At 42.7% G+C, this 19,928-nt stretch overlaps 1 protein-coding gene across 25 annotated transcripts in view; it reads left to right on the top strand.

The window, feature by feature from the left end:
- AMBRA1 (autophagy and beclin 1 regulator 1) overlaps positions 1 to 19,928 on the top strand; it is a 164,589-nt gene that overhangs the window by 58,678 nt on the left and 85,983 nt on the right. For 10 of the 25 annotated variants that reach the window (XM_026512013.4, XM_048214001.2, XM_026512012.4 and 7 more), the window contains 4 exons: positions 2,292 to 2,378; positions 6,437 to 6,616; positions 18,264 to 18,344; positions 18,758 to 18,858. In XM_026512013.4, the coding sequence (XP_026367798.1) occupies positions 2,292 to 2,378; positions 6,437 to 6,616; positions 18,264 to 18,344; positions 18,758 to 18,858 (449 nt within the window). The remainder of the gene's footprint in view (positions 1 to 2,291; positions 2,379 to 6,436; positions 6,617 to 18,263; positions 18,345 to 18,757; positions 18,859 to 19,928) is intronic. The other 15 variants (XM_026512015.4, XM_048214004.2, XM_048213985.2 and 12 more) reach the window with 3 other exon arrangements.

Genomic DNA, 19,928 nt, shown 5'->3' with positions numbered 1-19,928 from the left:
ATATATGTTGGTCACTCTGCAGGATGCTCCTTGCCAAAGGGCTCTGCTTACTAAGCAGCCATAACCTGATAGGGCTCAGTTATACTCAGGGCTAACTCCAGAGCCCTTTGGGATGGAATAAGCTTCTGGGTGTTCAGGGACGTCAGCTGCTCCCAGATCTTGCTTCCGTTCAACCCCTTCCCAATTCCTATAAAACTAATTAATTAGCAGTGGACAAGTATTTAAGATGGTATAAATGTCCTGAATAGATACTCTTATCAGAATTTCACTTTTCTTCTTTTTTCCAGTATAGGTACCTCTCACTACCCTTTCCTCTTACAAACATTCTGTAGTTCAAGACTCAAAGACATACCATTATTTTATGTGCCCTTAATGAAAGAAAAAATTCCTGCCAGTTAAACTGTGTCAGGGACGCCTGGATGGCTCAGTTAGTTAAGCATCTGCCTTGGGCTCAGGTCATGATCTCAGGGTCCTGGGATTCAGCCCCATGTCGGCCTCCCTGCTCACTGGGGAGTCTGCTTCTCCCTATCCCACGCCCCCCCCCCTCTCGTGCTCTCTCTCTCTCTCTCTCTCAAAAAAAAATGAATCTTCAAAAAAAAAAACCCCAACTGTGTCACATTATTATATGATGCATCCCAGTTTCAGACATATTTAAATGGGAGGGTATCTCTTACTACTGATGAGAAACAGCATTTGTGCTGCTGTCAACAGTGATATCATTGAAGAGCCCAGACCTGAGAGAGGTATTTTATTGCTTTCTTCTCTTCCTCATTGGTTACATTGTACTATTCTCTTCCTTCAGTGGCAGGACTACTTAAAGTGAATTGTGTGGGGAAGTATTAGGCCTTGGTTAGATAGAAAGCACCATTGAACAGTTGGTTGTCTTGGACAGGAAAGGTAGCAAGCCAGCTTGACAGGGCCTCTGCTGTATCTCTTTCCCAGGCTGTTAGGGGAAATGCTTTGGTGAGCCAGTTGCTAGGATAAAGTGACTGCACATGACTATACCTAAAGCCAGCTGGTTTTAATAACAGTGAATTGAATTAACTCAATTGGAAAAGATTGGTAGCTGCTGTCCTTATCCTGCAGATCTGCTTTAAAGAAGAGTCTGGCAGGGAGCTGGAGACCTGTTCCCGGGAGAGCCAGGCAAGATGCTGCTGGAGAGGAACAATATGCATTTCTTTCCGAGACCATTTCCTTTGAAACATGTTCTATGGCAGGAGCTTGATTGGCTGCCAAGGCACATTTGAGTCGGGAAGCAGTGTGGCAGACATGGCAAGCTGGGGGGTCCCTGGGCCACATTTATCAGATGTGTTTTAATTGGCCCTTGTACAAAGAGGGAAAAAAATGTTTTAGCTAAAATTTAACAGTCAGGAGATTTCATGGAAAAGTCTAGATTTCTGGCTTCCCTTAAAAAACAGGAAGAGCCAGTAATACTGAGCCCACATTCTAGGTTGGACTCACGGTGGAAACATACACACTTTTTACCTGCGTGGTGCCTGGAAAGTCCTACAGTATAGCATTGAGGTTTGAAGCATTTTGGAGTTGATCTTCTCTGGAGTCCTGGTGCTACCACTTAATAGCCTTGTGCACTGTGTCATATACTTAACTTTTAGGCCCAGTGTTCTCATGTTTGTATAGTAATGCCTATCTTGCCAGATTGTGGTGAGTTTTTAAGTAAGTAAATATATATGAAGTGTTTAGTATTTGCCTGGCACCAAAAAAGTGCTCAATAAAATGTGGGTGTATTGACATGATTAGTTGAACTTATGATTGGGTTAGATTATATAATTAAAGATTTTTGTCAGTTGTTAAGAGAGCCTGAGGAGTACTCCTTCTCACAAAAATGGTGTGGGCAGAGCAGAATGAGTAGAAGATAAGGGGATGTGGATTAGGATAACATGGAGAAACTAAACACCAAGATGCATGTTGGCACTCCATGAATCTCTCTGGGTATGCCTAATTTTCCCCTCCTGTGTTGATCCCAACCTCCTATTTGTCTGCTGGAGATAACTGCAAAGAGAAATAAGATCATGTCTCTGAAGCACTGTTCCTTTCTCATAGGAGAGCAGTATTCAGCATAATACAGTGGCCGTGTCCAGTGTGGGAGCTTTGTAGCTCATTTATTTACGTCTCTAAGTACTTAGTTTGTAGGAAGGGTGTGATCCCAGATAGCAGGTGTTAGCTAGCTACAAAGGGGGATATTATTTATCTCTCCCCCTATTTTTCCCTTATGAATGACCTCTGAGTTGGTAATTGACAGGGATTATTGCCATTTTTTTAATCTCTGCTAGGAGGCTGCTGGAGTCTTCCCTCATTTCATTATCCCGTTATGATGGAGCAGGATCCAGAGAGCACCCAATTTACCCAGACCCAGCGAGGTAAGGTCAAAGTGAGAAATGGCACTAGGTGGGGGGGAGGGGCTGCCCTTGGGGTTGCCAAGATGTTGGAAGCCCCATTCTGTGCCTCTCTGGTCCTGGTGCTCATTTACTCTTCAGTTACAGTTTTGAGACAGGTGGTTCAGGTGATTGGGAAGTGTTGCAGGTAAGTGAACAGAACCTCTGGTGGCAGAGGGTTGTGACTGAGCCCTTGTCCTTTGGGGCTCATTTCTGTAAGTGGGGCACTTAGAGAAGGGACCTGAAGAGGCCACTGGCAGAGTCACAGGGTATTCCTTTTTTGCTGATCAGGGAGGCTGTTGCCATTCAGATGGACAGCCAAAGGGGAAACAAGTTGTTATTAATAGGGAAATTACTTACAAATTAAAACTAACCAACTAACGAATAATCCTACTTGCTCTCGTTTGAGAGAGAATTTAGACTATCAAAAGGTAGAAGTCAAGCTCGTTCAGATGTTCAGTTTTTGGATGAGACCTAAAGGAAGAGATGACTGACAAAAGGGTATCTAAATAAAACAAATTGTCATTTTATTAAAGTGTTTACCTTACACCCATCAGAAGATATTTGATGAGTTCTTGAAGAGATTAAAACAGCACTTAGACACGTTCAGCGCCCACCCTTACCTGATACTGGTGACTGAGGACCAAGAATGGGGTGTTGAGTTGATGTACAACATTTATTTATAGTGAGCAGCCCTTTGGCGTTGTCACAGCCAGGCTTACTGATTCTGTTAATGACCTAAATAGGGCATAACCTTCCCGTTACTTAAGCAGTACCAGAGCGTATTGTGAGGCTTTGCCAAAAGAAAGAGTAATTTGTAATGGTGGGGTTGGCAAGTTAACAGATAGAGGTTAGATAAAGTTAAATGAACTTTACTTTAGATTAAGAATTTCAAGTATGGAAAGACCCAGAGACCAAGTTGATTCTAGGGATAGTGAGTGATTTCGTTGTTGCCACAGTTTTGTCATGATACTGAGCGTTCTTTCTGAGAGACTTAATGAAACGATTCCCCCATTACCCTCTTACTTCCTTTTCCATACCCCCGAAATGGCAGAACCAAGGATCAAGAAACATGGGGAGGCTGCTGAGATGATGATGACCGAACCAAGGAAGTTTGTTAGTCTCTGATCACACTTGAAAGTAGTAAGCCCTAAATAAGAGAAGGAGATTTTATGCATCAATCAGATTATTCTAAAACACTGAGAGGAGAATTTCTTGCTATAAAAGAGTTTCTTTTAGGACAGCAGTAGGAATCTCGTCCCCAGAATTTTTAGCCTGACAAAGTTTAACAGTGATCCTTAAAGACCATTATTTGTCCTCCTTTCATGTAATAAATCTTTTATTTACTCCCACTCAGATCTTTTTATCACAGAAAGTGTCATACTTTGTGGTGTTGCTATTTTTACATTTTCCCTCTGAACACAGAATAGGTTTTCTTTGGGGAGAAAGTATTCTTCCTTGAAGAAAACTTGCGGATTTAAACATTTAAAATTTTTTTCTTGGGACACTTGAGTTTGGTGATTATCCAGCTCTTCGGTAGGAGTATGACTGCTACCTCATTACTGGTTGTTTAATTTCTTTTTCCTCTTAGACTTCACCATACACAATACATATAGGTCAAAGCCTTTTTGGGACATTGCAGCATTCAGATCCTTAGCTTCCCTGGATACCTAAAAAGATGAGGCCAGGATGTACTTGTATTTGATAATTGTGCCAGGAATCCTTTTTTCTTTACCATCGATGCATAGTTTTGTCGCTTAGGGAATTCCTATCCTATAGTGAAATTAAACAATTGGGGTTACCTAGTGCTGAAATTGTGTCCTTACATAAAAGGGCAGTCTTTATTATTGTCCACATCAACATTCTTTCTACTTCTGTCACCAATAATATAATATAATTTTCCCATTAGTTAGGAATCAGCTGAGGAATGAGTGTACTTAGGGTTACTTTTCAGAATCAGTTCCAAAAAAAGAATCTTCATTCCGCTCTTGTAATGTTTTTTTACATTCTTTTCTAGTCTGATTCACTTGAGAATTTAACCATCAATGGTTGACTTCTAGAAGATTTCTGTATATTTAGTAGATGTAGGAATAACTCAAGAGTGCTGACTTCTGTCTCTTGAAAGTTTGGGATTCTTGATTCATCCTTGCAAGATGTATGGCAACAGGGGGCCAATGGATAATGAAAGCTCCAGACATTGAGACTTTTAAGAAATGATTCTTGTACTCTGATGATCTTGGCCAAGGCATCTGTGCATCCCTTGCCCACTTGCTGTATAATTTGGATTCAGGGATGCCAAATGCAGTATATTGTTCGATAACAAAGCCTTTTGAGTTCCAAAGATTGTCATTTGGCCTGCTCGGGAATTCCATGTGACGATTGGCCAGAAGGATACCACCTCTGATGACTGGCATTTCAGAGGTAGCCTTAGTTCCTGTAGCAAGGTGACCACAGAATCTCTTTGGCCTGAGTCAGTAGATTTACTGAGGATTTTCCCAGAAACTTTGTCCAGGGGTAATGAAAAGTCAGGCAGCAAGATTTTGTAAATACTTTTCCTATCATTGGATGTAACTGTTACTATTTCCATTCTCAAATCAGTTTTTCCAGATTTCCATTAAAAAGATGTATAAATGCTTTTTTCCTTGTATATTCAAATATTGTAGAAGTTAAGATTCCTGGGAATCCTCATTAGGATTGCTGTGTTTCCTTTTAATTTTTTGCAGAAATACATGTTTTTATATACATATTAGTATATGCATACCATTCTTCAGTTTTTCTCCCACTTAAATTTTTGTTTTAGAGGGTTTTTCTTGTGTGTATATAGGGATGACTTATTCTTTTTAATAACTACATAGTGTTTCTTTGTACGGATATAGTTTATTTAATCTGTTGGTAGGCATTTGGGATGTTTCCCAGTTTTTCACTAATGCTAACAACATATACAGATATATATACATATCTTTGTATCCTTGTGTTTTTCCATATGATAAAATTCCTAGTGGAATTGTTGAGTTAAAGTGTGTGCCTCAGGCAAGTTTTAAACCTGGAAATTTCTTAGTAATCCCCTTAATATTATATATAAAACGTTTTTCTATTATTGTTCTTCTCTCACTTTCTTAGTATGTAGCAGTGTTGTGAAAGATGGAGGAAAAACTTGAGAAAGAAAGGAATGTGATGAATTGTATGAGACACTAGATGTTTTCATGGAATATGAAGACACTAAGCCACAGTTGGAAGAATAGAGGTCTAGACTAATTATCCACTGAGAATAGCCATGGTAAGGGAGAAGAAAAAGGAATAACTGTTGCCTTCTGCTATTGCTTAGAGCCCGTGTAGCCTCTGATGCTGCATTGTAAGAAACAGAAAAATCTTTTTTTCCCTGTTAGGTTTTGTTTTCCTGAGTATATTTTACTCGCTTTTTCGATCCTGAATATTTTCTCTGTGTTACAAATATCTGTGAATAATCTGTAGATCTGAGAGGTTCAGAGAGCTCATTTTAGGGAGCTAGGACAAATCTGGAGCTTTGTGGATTTGTTGGAAAAGAAGGACTTCCTAGTGAAGATGGTACCTTCTTTAGTCATGCCCGGTTTGCCATCTCCTGGCCTCTTTCGTCCTGTGTAAAATGAAAGAAGAGCTGGCCTGTAGATGATTGCTGTGGTCTCTTTTCGTTTCTTCTATTTTGAGTGTGGATGATTGAAGAAGGCCGTGAATCTGTATGAAGGGCACCCTGAGAAGCTACGAGGGGTCCCTTAAGAAACTAAAAAGGAAGGTCCAGTGTTATCCACTTGGGAGGGGGCAGCTGTTGAGCAGATGATGACTGGTTAAACAGCTTCTTTGCCTTCTCTCAGAACAGAAACACTGGTGGTAGTCTGATAAGCATATTGTGCAGTACAGACCTCCTGGTGAGTTAAATGCCCTTTATTTTTCATGTCTCCGGAGTTTGCCTCAGCAGGGAGATGTCACGGGAGAGCTGGATTTACTGTCTTTCTCAGTATTCCCCACATTAGTGCTAGTTTGTGTTTGTCCATCTCTGTCTCTCTCAGATTATCTCCTGCTGCATACTACGCCCAGAGGATGATCCAGTATCTCTCACGGAGAGACAGTATTCGCCAGCGCTCCATGCGCTATCAGCAGAACCGTCTCCGTACTTCCACCTCCTCCTCTTCCTCAGACAACCAGGGCCCATCAGTAGAGGGAACCGACTTGGAGTTTGAGGACTTTGAGTAAGTACCTCCTCAGCTTGCTTTCTTCCCTGTCCTCCCAAGCTGTGTGTGCTTCCAAGTCGACCACTGTCCAAGCAGCAGTGGTTGACGTTTTTGCTTCAACCCCCTAAGTTTTTATTTATGAGTAATAGATGGGGTGAGGGAAACGGGGTTAAAAGGCTCAGGGCCCCCCCACCTCTGGCAGTTGTGCTGCTGATTCACTGGAGCCTGTGGGGAGAGACAGCCCACTGGCCGCAGGCCAGGCTGGAGAAGATGGCTGCCGCCCCGTAGGCAGCACTTTTATTTCTCTTTGGCATGAACAGCAGCTGTGGCAGGGCTTCTCATGGCCTGTCTTCATAATGTCAGGGAGACAGGATGCTTGGTATTTTTCCTCTTAAACAGAGTAGGTATAGAGATTAGAAATAACGAGAATACCCAGATTTTCCTAAAGACATTTCCTCTTATTACCCTTGAATCACCTGCTTGGAGGTCCTACTCCATTGCCTAAACTTTCTTCCTCCCCCCACCTCTCCCATAAGGATCCTTTGAAAGTTGCCTGTCAGATTAATGTGGTGGCTTGAGAGGTGATTCCTTGCTCTTCTGGTGTTTTTGAGAGGTTGATTGGAGGGCGGGGGTGAGCTAAAGGAGCAGGGTCAGCCCCACGCACAGGATGAAACACCTCCGTTTTACTGCTGTGTTTGAATTCTCTGACCTGCTGCTCCCGACCTTTGTAACCATTCACTGTGTTTCTTTCCATTCTGAAAGCTTTCCTGGCTTGTACCAAATTGGACATTTGGCCCTTGTTTTGATTCCTATATTTTGATATTCTCAAACACGCAAAACGAGTAAGAGAAAGAGGTGGTTAAGCCTTATTTTTTTTCTCCTTTTGTGTTGTAATAGGACAGCCTGTCAGTCATTTTCCTTTTTCTTCCCTCTCCATCTTGACATAGCCTGGTCAGGTCTGGGATGTTAAGAGTTCTTGCCTCCCCTTTGACCTTCCTCTTCCGTGAGCTGAATGGATAGTTCCCCAAGAGCCACCTTGCAATAGAGCTTTAAGATGCATTGGAGAAATCTTTTCTCTGCCAAAGACGACGAAGAAGGTGGAAACAACCTTTATACCAATTTGCCTTCCTGATATGATTCTTAAACACACTAGCACTTGTGTATTTGGAAGCAGAAGGCAGACTGAATGGGCGGTTCATTTGTCTGGGGAAGATGTAAACGTGCAAGAAAGGCAGGGATGCCTTGAAGCAGCTGTGGTGGCACTTGGAATAGGGTTGCTGGTCCTCTCTCATCGGCTGCCCTCTGGCTTCTAGCACGCGTCATTCTCCCTTCAGTCCACTCTTGGGGAAGGTGGATGCATATACTGGCTGTGAAGGGAAAGAGTCTCTACTCCCTTCGCCAGGCAACCCCCAGGAGTGAAATGTGTTCCCCTCAGGTTATTATTTTTCCAGCACCGGTGTCTATTCAGGGAAGCAGTTTCACATACACGCCAAGGCTGCTGGGACTTAGTACCGTTGAAAAGCCTCAGTAATCCTGGGGAGCTCTGGGAGTCAGTGCAGATTGATAGCGTCCCTCCATGCACGTTTGGAAGGCCGTGTTCTCTCTTTGCAGTGGAGGAACGTGGCGCTGATGCCTTTGAGCTGTATCTTGCCTCGTGACTTGTCCTTCACAATGGAGTGCTGGGTTAGTTTAAAATGTTCTGTTCTCATCTTACCCTCTCTTTCTTCTGCTACCACCTCCTCCCTCTCCCCTTCCTTCCCCCTCGATTTTCCTGTGTCAGACTGCCTCCTCCTTGTGCTCCCCACAGCCCACCTGCGCTCTCACCTCCCCCCTGGCTTCGGCACGACCTGAATTTACATTGCCTTCTTCACCTTTCCTGCACTGACTTACCATTGTTTCTCCCTAGGGGTCTTCCGTTGCTCCCTGGTTCGTAACAATGGGCTGATTTCTCTCATGCCCCTCTGAAAGTCCCTCACAGGGTGTTTGGCTTTCGTTTTGGGCCGATGCAGACTGTAACCTTGTTTTTAATAGCAGCTATGCATTAGTCACTTCAATATTAGTAGTCCAGGTCTCCTAGTGAAGGAAGTTGCTAGCTGGTTGATGCTGAGTTACTGTCTGTTCATTCTTGCTCTGTCTTTTTCCCTGCCCTCCTCCTTCCTGTTGTAAACTGAGTGCTGCTTGTGGTTGCTCCTCTTCTCTTAATTTCTAGGTGCTCTGAGGCGGGAGTGAGTGAGAAATGAGGGAATGTACCAGCCCATTTTAATTTCTCTGCCCAGTCCTTTTCCTTAGCTTTGATAACTAGAAGGAAAGTCAGAAGCTTGTACAGTCATAATTTATAGCTCTTTCAGGTACAGAGAAGCAAGTAAGTTAGACAGGGCCTGGAATCCTCTTAACACTTAGGGTACCATTAAGAGAGACTGTTCTACTGGTGTCCTCGCCTTCATAGTACATCATGCTCCTGCCTTTAACAGGCAGGATGCCTTCGACTTCTTCAGATCTCTTCCCATTTGCTAAGCCGGGGATCATTTTGCCATTCTCTATCTTGCCCGTCCAGGTGTATAGAGTTGCCAGATCCCATCTTTTTTGGTTCTTCTCCATCATTTATGAATGAAAGAGATCAGCTATAATATTTTTAATATATATACTAATTTATAACATACAAAACATTTGTATATATTAATATACTTTATATATATATTTAAAATCTTTTTTAATCCTTATAATATCCTAATGAGATATTTACTCCATTATAGTATTTTTTTTTAATGAGGATACAGAGACGACCAAAATTAGACATGTCTGAGATTCGAGAACAGGAGCAAACATATTTAGTATCTGGCTTTAATTGTCTTGCAGATTGATTGATTGGTTTAGAAAAAGATTTTATTTATTTATTTGACAGAGTGAGAGAGCACAATCAGGAGGAGCAGTAGAGGGAGAGGGAGAAGCAGACTCCCCGCTGAGTAGGGAGCCTGATGTGGGGCTCGATCCCAGAACCCTGGGTTCACGACCCGAGCCAAAGGCAGACGCTTAACCAACTGAGCCACCCAGGCGTCCCTGTCCTGCAGATTTAAAAACCTTTAAAAATGGTGGTGCCTGGGTGCCTCAGTTGGTTAAGCATCTGACTCTTGATTTCGGCTCAGGTCATGATCTCAGGTCTTGAGATCAAGCTCCATGGCAGGCTCTGCATTCAGCGGGGAGTTTGCTTGAGACTCTGTCACCCTCTGCCCCCCACCCCCCTGCATGCACTCTCTCTCACTCTCAAATAAATAGATAGATCTTTCAAAATAAATAAATAAAATAAAAACCTTATAAATGATGTAGAACCACATTTGAGCTCTTGCTCCCTGAATTTGCCGTGGAAGAAGACTATCTAGATTTATCTCTAGGGAAGGATAGCTTTGACGTTTGGTCAGCATCAGGTTAAACTTTCTGTTCTTTTGTGGTCTGGATTAATGACCATCTACCCAGGCAGGCGTCTTCTCCTGCCATTCATCTCTGTCTGTGGCCAGGATTGACACTGCAGGGTCCCTGTGTTTATCAAAATGCACAAACAGGACATCCAGAAACCCGCTGTCAGAAGGTGTGTCCTGAAGCTTTCAGCATCTGTCTTTGCGTAAAGATGTTCACAAGCAGGGTAAAGGTGTGGCTGCCCCTGACATTGCTGTCTGCCTGTTTTTGAGCCCAGACCACCTGCTAGAATGTAGAAAACAAATAAGCGTAAGGAAAAATGCCGTTTTAATTTTCACCGTCCTTTTGGAAAGAGAGGGAGGCTTTCCTGAAGCACAGTGGTTAAGTGCCGTGTCCCAGTAGTTGCGGAGGCCTGCACGAGAGGTCGTATGTGTCTGTTGTTCCTGTTATCCTCACCCCCTTCCTCACGTTGTCTCTTATTCTAAATGTAATTATAATCCCAGAATCATCCCCAGCTTATTCCTGCCCTCCTTGTGTCTTTTTGTAACTGCTTTGCCTTCCAAGGCAAAGAATACCCTGAGTCAATGACAGAACTAGAGAAACTTCAGATTGGATCAGTCACAAATATCTCCCCCATATATACCAGCCAGAGGGGAATTATATTCACTTCTTAAAATTGTTGCTAGCACAGAAGAGAGCAAGCTCTTCATTTACCGTTGTGACACTGGGCTGACTTTGGAAAAACATCTCAGTGAGATTTCTAGTCTTTCAGCCTTAACATGCAGTCACTTTAGGTCTGTTTTTTGTTTTGTTCATTCTTCTAATTTATCTGGTTGTGTTTGAATTTTTACCCAGAAATGTATATTGTGACCAAACAGGCAAAAACGTTTCACTGTATGACAGTCATTTCTAGGTGCCAGAGACGGGTTCTGGTTCCTTAGTTTGGCATGAAGTGTTGTGACAGATTTAACCACATACACGTACACAGCCTCATGCAGAAAGAGCTTCTCCTTTTATGGTCCCCATGCTAGACACCTTCTGGGAAGGAAGTTGTTAAAAGGCCTTTTTGGTATGTGATGTAGCTAAGGGTTCTCAAGGCTGTCACTCAGCTCTGCCGTCTGTTTGGGCTGGCGTAAGAAGTTGCTTGCCTTTAGTTCAGAATTTAATATTCTTCACCTGCCCTTTTGCTGTAACTGAAATTTAGTTGAGCCATGGCAAAGAAAATATGTTAAAACCGAATAATACTATTGTTATCATCTGCGTATAGGTGAAATCCTGGTAGCTTTGTGAGACTCATATATTTGCTTCAAGTTCTCGTGGCTAGGAATTCTGGTAGAGTGAAGCTACGTGTCCTTGGTAGTACTTGCTCCTGCTCTCTCTTCTGTGCCCAGAATTTCCAAGACTCCTGTGGGAGTCAGTGACTACTAATAATTTCTTGTAGCCAAGAAAGGGAAGGATAAATCTTTAGAGAGTGTTCTTGTCTACCTCATTTTGAAGAGGAGTTGCCTTTGTTCCTTTCTTTGACTTACAAACCATAGACTCTTTGATATTAGAAATACAAGAGAAATTCTAAGGAAACACACTTTAAAGTTATTCTCTTTATAGACTGGAACCTGCTAGAACAGTTGGGAATCAGGCATAGAAGAATAGAAGTAGTTCCTAAAGTAGGATGAGATAAGAAACTGTTCTCTTCCTTTTTATCAGAGAGTTTTAAATAATTTCACTTACTTGATTTTCATAGTGGTTGATTGTTTTTTTATAAGGTGGGTTTATAAAAGAGAAAGTTATATGTCTTAAAATAGGACTGTCACTCCTAGGTATACTTGGGAGAAAGACAAATAAATGCATATTCATAGAAACATGAAATAGTGTGGAATATTTTAGAAATCTCCTTGTTGATAAGTTTGGCTAGACCGTAAAGTTCAAGATATGTGGCAGGAGATGAGTCCCGAGAGTTAGGGTGTCACCAGATCTTTGGCGAGTCTTGTGTACCTTGCAAATGAGGTGAACTTTATCTTGTAGGTGAAGGAAGTCATTGAAGAGTTTTAGGCTATGAAATAACATGAGCAGATTTTTACATAATAACTAACAAGACAGACTGTAATAAAGTAGGACTAAAATACAGAGCAGCATTCTCTGAAGGGAAGAGAGTATTTGGGGAGATGTGAGGAGGCTCCCTGGGTTTTAGCTGTGTGGACAGACTGCATAGGACTTTGATGAATTGATGTGGAGGATGAAGGTGGGGAAGGAGATTCTAGGAAATTGAAAGGGAATAGCTTAAGCAAAAGCCCAGAGACAGAAGATTTACAGGGTTTGTTTGGGGGACCCTCAATAAATCTGTGGCTAGAGCTACAGTGTTTGTAATCCAAAAGAGAAGAGCCGAAAGGCCTGAACTGAGGGCCTGGAATGCCTGGCTGAAAAGCTTGGACTTTATTCTTACCTGGGGGCAGCCGTTACTGAAGACCTATTTGAGGCAGCTACCTTTGACGCATTAGTTAGGGTGACCTAAAGTGGCAGATATATGGAGGGATGCAGGAAAACCAGTTAGGAAGCAGTGGGTGAAATACAGGAGAAGACATTCGAGGACTGGGCGTTACGTGTTGGGCGTAAGAGGCCCGGTGTTTTCTAAAAGTGGAGCCAGTTTGTGAACGTTCCTGGGAAGTGAGCTGTGAGAGCTCAGCTGTCTCACTTCCTTCTCCAAATGAAATGTTGCCCGAGTCCTTTTCAACTCCTACTTGAGCCAGTTTTGAACTAAGTTGGTAAAACAGCAAGTGACTCCTGGAACAGCTGTGGTGGGAACTGGGATCACTTGTCAGTGCCTGCTGCCCCCATAGCCTGAGAACTCTTGTTTAGAGAATTGCCCTGGGTTCTGGTTTTGGCTGAGCCAAATTTGTCATTTGATTTTGGGCAAGTCCCTTTCCCACTGTAGGCCTCAGTGTCTGATCTGTAAAATCCGAGGGGATAATCTCTGAAGTTTAACCCTGAAGCGCTCAGCTCTTTGTGGGAGCTGACTACCTTAGATGAACTTCCCTTGTGTTCAGCAGAGGCAGAATAATGAAAAGTCTCAGAGAAGTGAGGAGACTTCCTGAGGATTAGGAACAGGATATCTGGCACCTGGAGAGCCCCACCATATTTCTAAAATATATGCCTACCTGAATTCTAGTTCTTTCCTGAGGATTTTGAGCCTATTGCTTAGAAATACAGACTACTGCTTGGCAACTTCAGAATTAGCATTCTTTCTGGGCAAGTAGCATACATACGAATATTTATTATGAGGAATGCTAGAAGAGAAAGAAAAGGGAATATGTATGGATTGTACTTGGGTATAGCATGGGAAAACACAGAAGGAAAGAAATAAGGGGGAAAGGAGGACATAACCACTTAGAGATATAGATTGGTATTTTTAACATAAAATGTACAATAGCAATATGGAATGTATGCAGGTGAAATTAAAGGTAGGATAAGGGAGGAGAGGAATTTGTAAATGGTAATTATCTTTTTCCTTAGGGAAAAAGTTAAGGCTCCACAGTTCCAAGAGACGTGTGCTCTTAGGTATCCCCTGTAAATGATACCCATGGACCCTGTGCCTTCCTCTCAGAAATCTAAGCCCTTACATGTGTGCACAGCCCTTGGCAGGAGAGACAGAGCCTTCGGTTTCTTACTAAGAGCACCCGGGTAAGGAAGGGACTTTTGCCATCCAGGGACAGGAATACCCAGCTAGGCCTTGTCTTGTCTGGAGATTGAGTAAAAACAGAAGAGCATAGGAAAACACTTATTTTTTTAATAGTCTAATTTTCAGCAAAGTCAACTGTGTATTGTCAAGAGGACAATGGCCTTTTGAGCTTTTTGCTGCAAGAGCTTCATTTATAAAGGCCGGAGTCAGAGCCGTTTGTCATGAGGAGTAATGACAACCTGCCTGTCTGGTCAGGATTCAGACAGCAATCTGTAGGTGTGTTTTTCATTCCTTTAAATTATAGCCTCTCTCTGAGGCAATTAATCCCAGGCATTTAGCAAGAGTTGCTGCTGTGCACCTCTTCCTTGTTCCAGAGATGCGTTTTCTTGTATTTGGCATTTGTCTTGGATGCCTTATTGTTTGAAGGGTATTTTTTTCCTTATAAAATCTTTTACAAGAAAATCTTATTTTCTTCCCCCTCTCCTTCCCAAATACCCCTCTGAGAGTTAATCAGAGATGCACAGAATTCAACAACTGGGAAAGCCATTAATAACTCCGCCAGCTTCTGTCCTGCTGGCTTAAAGGCAGCTTCTGGCTGATGAAATTGATGAGGATTTCTCTGGTGTTTCCCTGAAAAGCATTCTGGTGACCAAGAGTCCTCCTGTGAGGGAGGAGCAGTACCAGCATACTTGCATAGTCTGTTCCTTACTGACGTGGTTTGTTTGCTTTTTTTCCCCAAGTCCTTGGGAGAGGGCACATGCGGGCCGTGTTCCGTTAGGCCCCAGTACGTAGCACCTTCCACCGTCCCTAGGGTGAACGGTCTGTCTGGGTCTGCCTTTACCCCTGTCCATCTGGTAGATAGCCTCTGGTGCACTCACAGTCAGTCTCCGCCTCACTCACGTGGCCTCGTCCGGCCTGTGCAGCCTCGCCTCACACTGATCTTCTGTCAGCACTGAAGTGAGTGGCAGAGTCTGTGCGGCTTTGTAAATGCAGCATTATTTTAAGTACTTTTAAGTCCTTTGCCGTTTTCTTGGAACTCTTAGCACTCCTCCCTGTCCCCCTCTCCCGTTTCCCATCCCTGCTGCAGATGTGCTATGCACTGAAATTGGTTTCCTCGGCCGAACTCCTTACTTCTGAATCCTCCTTTCTTTCTAGACTACAGAATCTAGGGTCATGAGTTGTTCTTTTCACCTCTAGTTCACTTGGAGCCTTGCCTTTAGTCAGGGATTTTTGTGATCAGTACTAATGCGCAGAGCCTTTATCCCTCCTCTTGCCTCCCTTGTCCTGCGGTTAAACATTCTGGCCTTTGCCACCTTTCCCATTCCTGTTTTCAGGGTTTTTCCTGGAACAGTGTTTGAGCTGTTTTCTCCTAGATGTTCTTTGTTGTTCTCTCCTCTCACTGTGTGTTCACCACGTTCCACAGTTTTCTAATGGTTCTGAGGCCCGTGCTCTTATTCCTCTCCTTCTGTGCTAGAGTTCTCAATGCTTTTAATTTGAAGTCTTCTCTACATTTTATTGAGATGCCATTTAGCTCCTACTTCTCCATCATTTGTCAGGATGTTAAGCTGTGGACCAGCAGATAGATCTCCTCTCATATATAATGTCTTTCATGTTGCCAAATGTGACCATCAGTCTGAGACTTTGTTTGTGTCTGAGCCAGCTGATCTCATTTTATTTTCCTATATATCCTGCAGTAATCTCTGAATACTATAAAGCCATTATCTCTGGCCATGTTTTGTGTCCCCCCCCCCCTTTTTCAAATGGAAGGAGCAACTGAATCAGAAAGGAGTTGATTGGGTATGCTTGGATGGCTCAGTCGGTTAAGCATATGACTCTTGATTTAGGCTCAGGTCATGATCTCAGGGTCATGAGATCAAGCCCTGAGTTGGGCTCTGTGCTGAGTGTAGAGCCTGCTGAAGATTCTCTCTCTTCCTCTCTCCTACCCCACCCCTGCTTGTGCACTCTCTCTCTCAAAAAAAAAAAAAAAAGAAAAAAGGAAGGAAGGAGTTGTTGGGTTTTAATAACAATGAAAAGAGGCTTGTGAGTTATGTTGAAGGAGCCCAGATTTCCCCCAGCCCTGATGTGTTTGTCCATTTTTCTAAATTGTCTCCCTGTGTCCTTTCACCAAGCCCTGTGCCATCTTTGAGCGCTGGCAACTGCTGATCAGTGTGGTCTAGTGCACTGGCTTCTCCTTCCCTGCTCTTCAGCCCTGCTGACACCAGATAGAGTACTGTTTGTTGTCCAGGGGGAGAGGGATCTTTGGACTTTGCAGAAGCCAGTTGTCAGCTCCACAGTGTGACTGATTTGGGAAGGCCAGTTCTCTCTCAGAGCTATGGAGGAAGCACTCGCATTTATCCCGTGGTGCTCCTTTCTCTGATTTAGTTTCTGACCTTTTTGAGACTTAGGACCCTTTTTAACTTCAAAGTGTTTTCCAACTTTACTCATGGTAATTATACTTTTAGTGCCCATTGATAAGTAAAATATGCTGTTATGAAACGCTATCAAGAATTCATTTGTACTTTTTTTTAAAGATCTAATTATTTGAGAGAGAGAGTGAACACGAGTGAGCTTGGGGACGGGTAGAGGGAGAGGGAGACAGAGAATACGGGAATCTCAAGCAGACTCCCCACTGAGCTGGGAGCCTGACTCTGGGCTTGAGCTCACGACCTTGAGATCATGACCTGAGCTGCAATCAAGAGTTGGACACTCAACTGACTGAGCCACCCAGGCGCCCCTCATTTGTACTTTAAAGTTAATTGGTACTTTGATCAAAATTTGAAGCTACATATATTTGAAAAATAATAATATGCTTAATTTGAGAACTGTCTTACTTGTTTGATATTCACCTTTTCCTGTATGCATGGGGCTGGACTCCCCAGAGCTGTAGTCTACTGGTCAGGAACTTCTGATTTCATTGTTTTTTTAAATAATCTTTTTACTTTCCATATGGTCTCTCCTCTCTCTCTCTCTCTCTCTCTCTCTCTCTCTGTGTTTCTCTCTCTCTGTCTCTCAAATTGCCTCTCCCTTCATCTGTAGAGTTTCAAGACAAGGGGATATGATATGTTAAGGAAAAGAGTAGTATGCCTTCTCTTTTGGGAAAATAAAGAGCAAGTACTGACTTTTAATGGATCAGCTTCCAATATCTCTGATATTGATTTCTCTGTTAATGCTCAGCATCCAATCCCACCAAGATACAAAAACCTTCCTAGGCTTTCATTTCTGGCTTGTAAAGCTCCCAGTGGTCCATTTGAAAACTAAAGTATTGTCTTAACTTTGGTTCCAGGGCCAGTTCAAAGATGGTCTCATTAAGTTGAAGATAATCCAAAGGGAGAATTCAGCAAAAATACCAAATCAAGCTTTCAGAGGTTCATTTATTTTGTAGAGTTGGTTAAGCAGCTAATTAACTGCACTGTCCCGCCGGTGCCCTTTGGCTTTTTGTTCCTTTGATGTATTAGAAACTAAGCCACGTGAAGTCCCTGTCTTCTTGTAGGAGGCAGTGAAGTATAGTGGAAAGAGCTAGGGCTTCAGAATCAGATAGATATGCCTTAAATCCTGCCTCAGCCACTTACTAGTTGTGTGATCTTGGGCATTTGCCTTTCTGGTCCTTAGTTTCCATATCTGTAAAACAAAGCTGCTGATACCTCATGGGATAGTTAGAAGGATTAAATAGGAAACATATTAATAATCTTTATATTAGAACTTAATAGATATTTAATAAATGATGGTTATTACTCTTGCTTTGACAGACCATAAAGAAAACACCTAAACTTTTTTCTTTTTACTCAAATGCTTGGGATTGCATTGTCTAATACTCTTCATCCTTGCCAATTTTGCAGTCTCTAAAAAAGGGAGACTGCCTGGTCTTTTTCTTGTGTTGTTTTTGTTTCACTTTTCATGAGTGATTTGTTTTTTCCACGTCAAAGACCTAAACAGACTCATTTAGAGATAACCATTTGCTGAATGAAATTGATGGGGGAATTTTTTTCTTCCTTCAGGATTCCCCAAAGCCAAAGTTTCTCTGTATCTTTCAATCTAGAAAGAGAAGTTTATATATTTCCATTCCAGGTCCCTTGGAAGATCCAAACTTGACTCCAGTTTCAGATGCTGCAGGGTTCAGAGATCACCTTAACTCATGAAAAATCATCCTCCTTGTTACTGAACCATCAGAAAATGCTCATAAGGTGCCTGGGTGGCTCAGTTGGTGAAGTGTCTGCCTTCGGCTCAGGTCATGATCCCAGGGCTCTGGGATCGAGTCCTGCATCAGGCTCTCGCTCAGTGGGGAGCCTGCTTCTCCCTCTCCCTCTGCTGCTCCCTCTGCTTGTGCTCTCTCTCTCTGTCAAATAAATAAATAAAATCTTAAAAAAAAGAAAGAAAGAAAATGCTCATAAATCTTTTAGTTGAGGTACTCCAGAAATGTAGTATATTAATGTGCCATCCAAATTAGTAAGTAACCGGATGACTAACTTCTCTGGGATATTCACCTCAGTGTAGAAATTTTATTTGGGGGATGTTTGTCTTTTGGGCTGATGGCTGGTTCTGCTTTAGTGACTCTCTTATATGTAGTCTTTTTGTTTTCTCCAGGGACAATGGTGACAGATCCAGGCACCGAGCTCCACGCAATGCCCGGATGTCTGCACCTTCACTTGGACGCTTCGTTCCAAGGTAAGAACTAGGTAGTCAGCCTTTATGAGAGCCTGGAATTTCGTTTTTAAACCTACTTTCTGGACTTTGGATTCCATATCTGGAATTATTTCCTAGTGAGCCTGTAATCCAGCCCTGCCACCTAAAGACTTGACAGGAGCTGATTGGCCACAATGAAGAGAGATCGAAAAGTGGCCTGGGGAGTATCATATTCAAGATTAGAAACCCTGCGAAACTGCAGAAGAAAGATCAGGAAGGAGATACAAGTCTGTGGAAAGCCAAATTCTAGGAATTTTTACAATGTCCTGGGCTTCTGTGGATTCCTGAGTTTAGTGGATCCCTTAGCCTTGATTGTTGGGGGTTGGCGGATAGTATATCTCGTTTGTTTTTAGGTAGTCTTTCATAGATTTTTCATATGTGGTTCCTTCTTGTAGGCGTTTCTTGCTGCCTGAGTACTTGCCTTATGCGGGGATTTTTCATGAACGTGGACAGCCTGGCTTGGCTACTCACTCTTCTGTTAACAGGGTCCTGGCAGGTAAGGAAATGTTTCTTTGGATTTTGAAAAGTTGAATGGGCAGAGAGCCAGATAAAGGTTTCCCCTCCTTTACCTATGTTGATGTGGTGATATCTTGGCATCTGGCTGAAAACTCTGTTTTGAGGTCTTGTACCCAGTTCCTTACTTCAAGTCAGGAAACTAGAATGGAGCAAAGCTGTTTATCTCACCCATTCCCACTTCCTTCAAACATCCTTTTCTTTTTTTTAATTGTTTAAACTCTTTGTTTCTTAATCCAGCAATTAGATTCTAGCTATGCTTTTAATTGAATGATAAAGGTGTCTTGTTCATGTTTTGGTTGGTGAGATACTCATGAACCAGATCCTATGATTTAATTAGGAGCTTAATGCACACCTCTTCAACCCTTCGCTCATCTGCCAGTAGATGGAGTTTCCAGGCAATGTGGAATCTTCCAGGGAAGGAGGAGGAGGAGAAAGACCCGTAGGGCTCGCTTAGAAACCTCAGAAACAGAAAATGGGGTGGACAGGCCCAGCTGAGGCAGTTTTTATGGTGGCTGAATTGCTTAGTGACCAATGTTTTTGGCCTAAGCTACATGGTGTGACCAGGCTTTCAGATGCGGTATGTGCTGCTGCTTCTGGGCAGTGTCTAGAGAAAGAAACAAAGCAGAATTCTGGTTTTTATCTGACAAAGGTTATTTCCCCATCACATTCTTTCCTCTGCTTCCCCCTCACCTCCATGCCAACCTCTAAATTTATGTATGTGAAGGCATAAGAGGTATAAAAATCAGTCCACATTTAGGTGTGTCTTTAGTAAGCATCTATTAAAAATTTCTTAAAGAAATTATGTTTCGGAAAATCTGGGCCATGTGGTGGTTAAAGGTAGGAAGGGATCTGGGTGAGGCAGTAACACTGTCAGCCTGGGAGAATGTGATTTCTAACCAAGCTGTCATGACAGCTGGAAGGCCACAGGGTCTCTGGCCTCCCCTAGGTAGGACTATCTTTACTCAGTGTCAAGGCCTAGAAGACCTAGAGACCTCAGTGGTTTCTCTGCTAGCCACCAGACTCTTTGTCGGCCCAGCTTTGGCGGGGGAG

The sequence above is a fragment of the Ursus arctos genome, unplaced genomic scaffold, assembly GCF_023065955.2.
Source record: "Ursus arctos isolate Adak ecotype North America unplaced genomic scaffold, UrsArc2.0 scaffold_23, whole genome shotgun sequence".
Taxonomy (NCBI): domain Eukaryota; kingdom Metazoa; phylum Chordata; class Mammalia; order Carnivora; family Ursidae; genus Ursus; species Ursus arctos.
The sequence above is the reverse complement of the archived record's forward strand: the minus strand, read 5'-3'. Positions and strand labels throughout refer to the sequence as shown.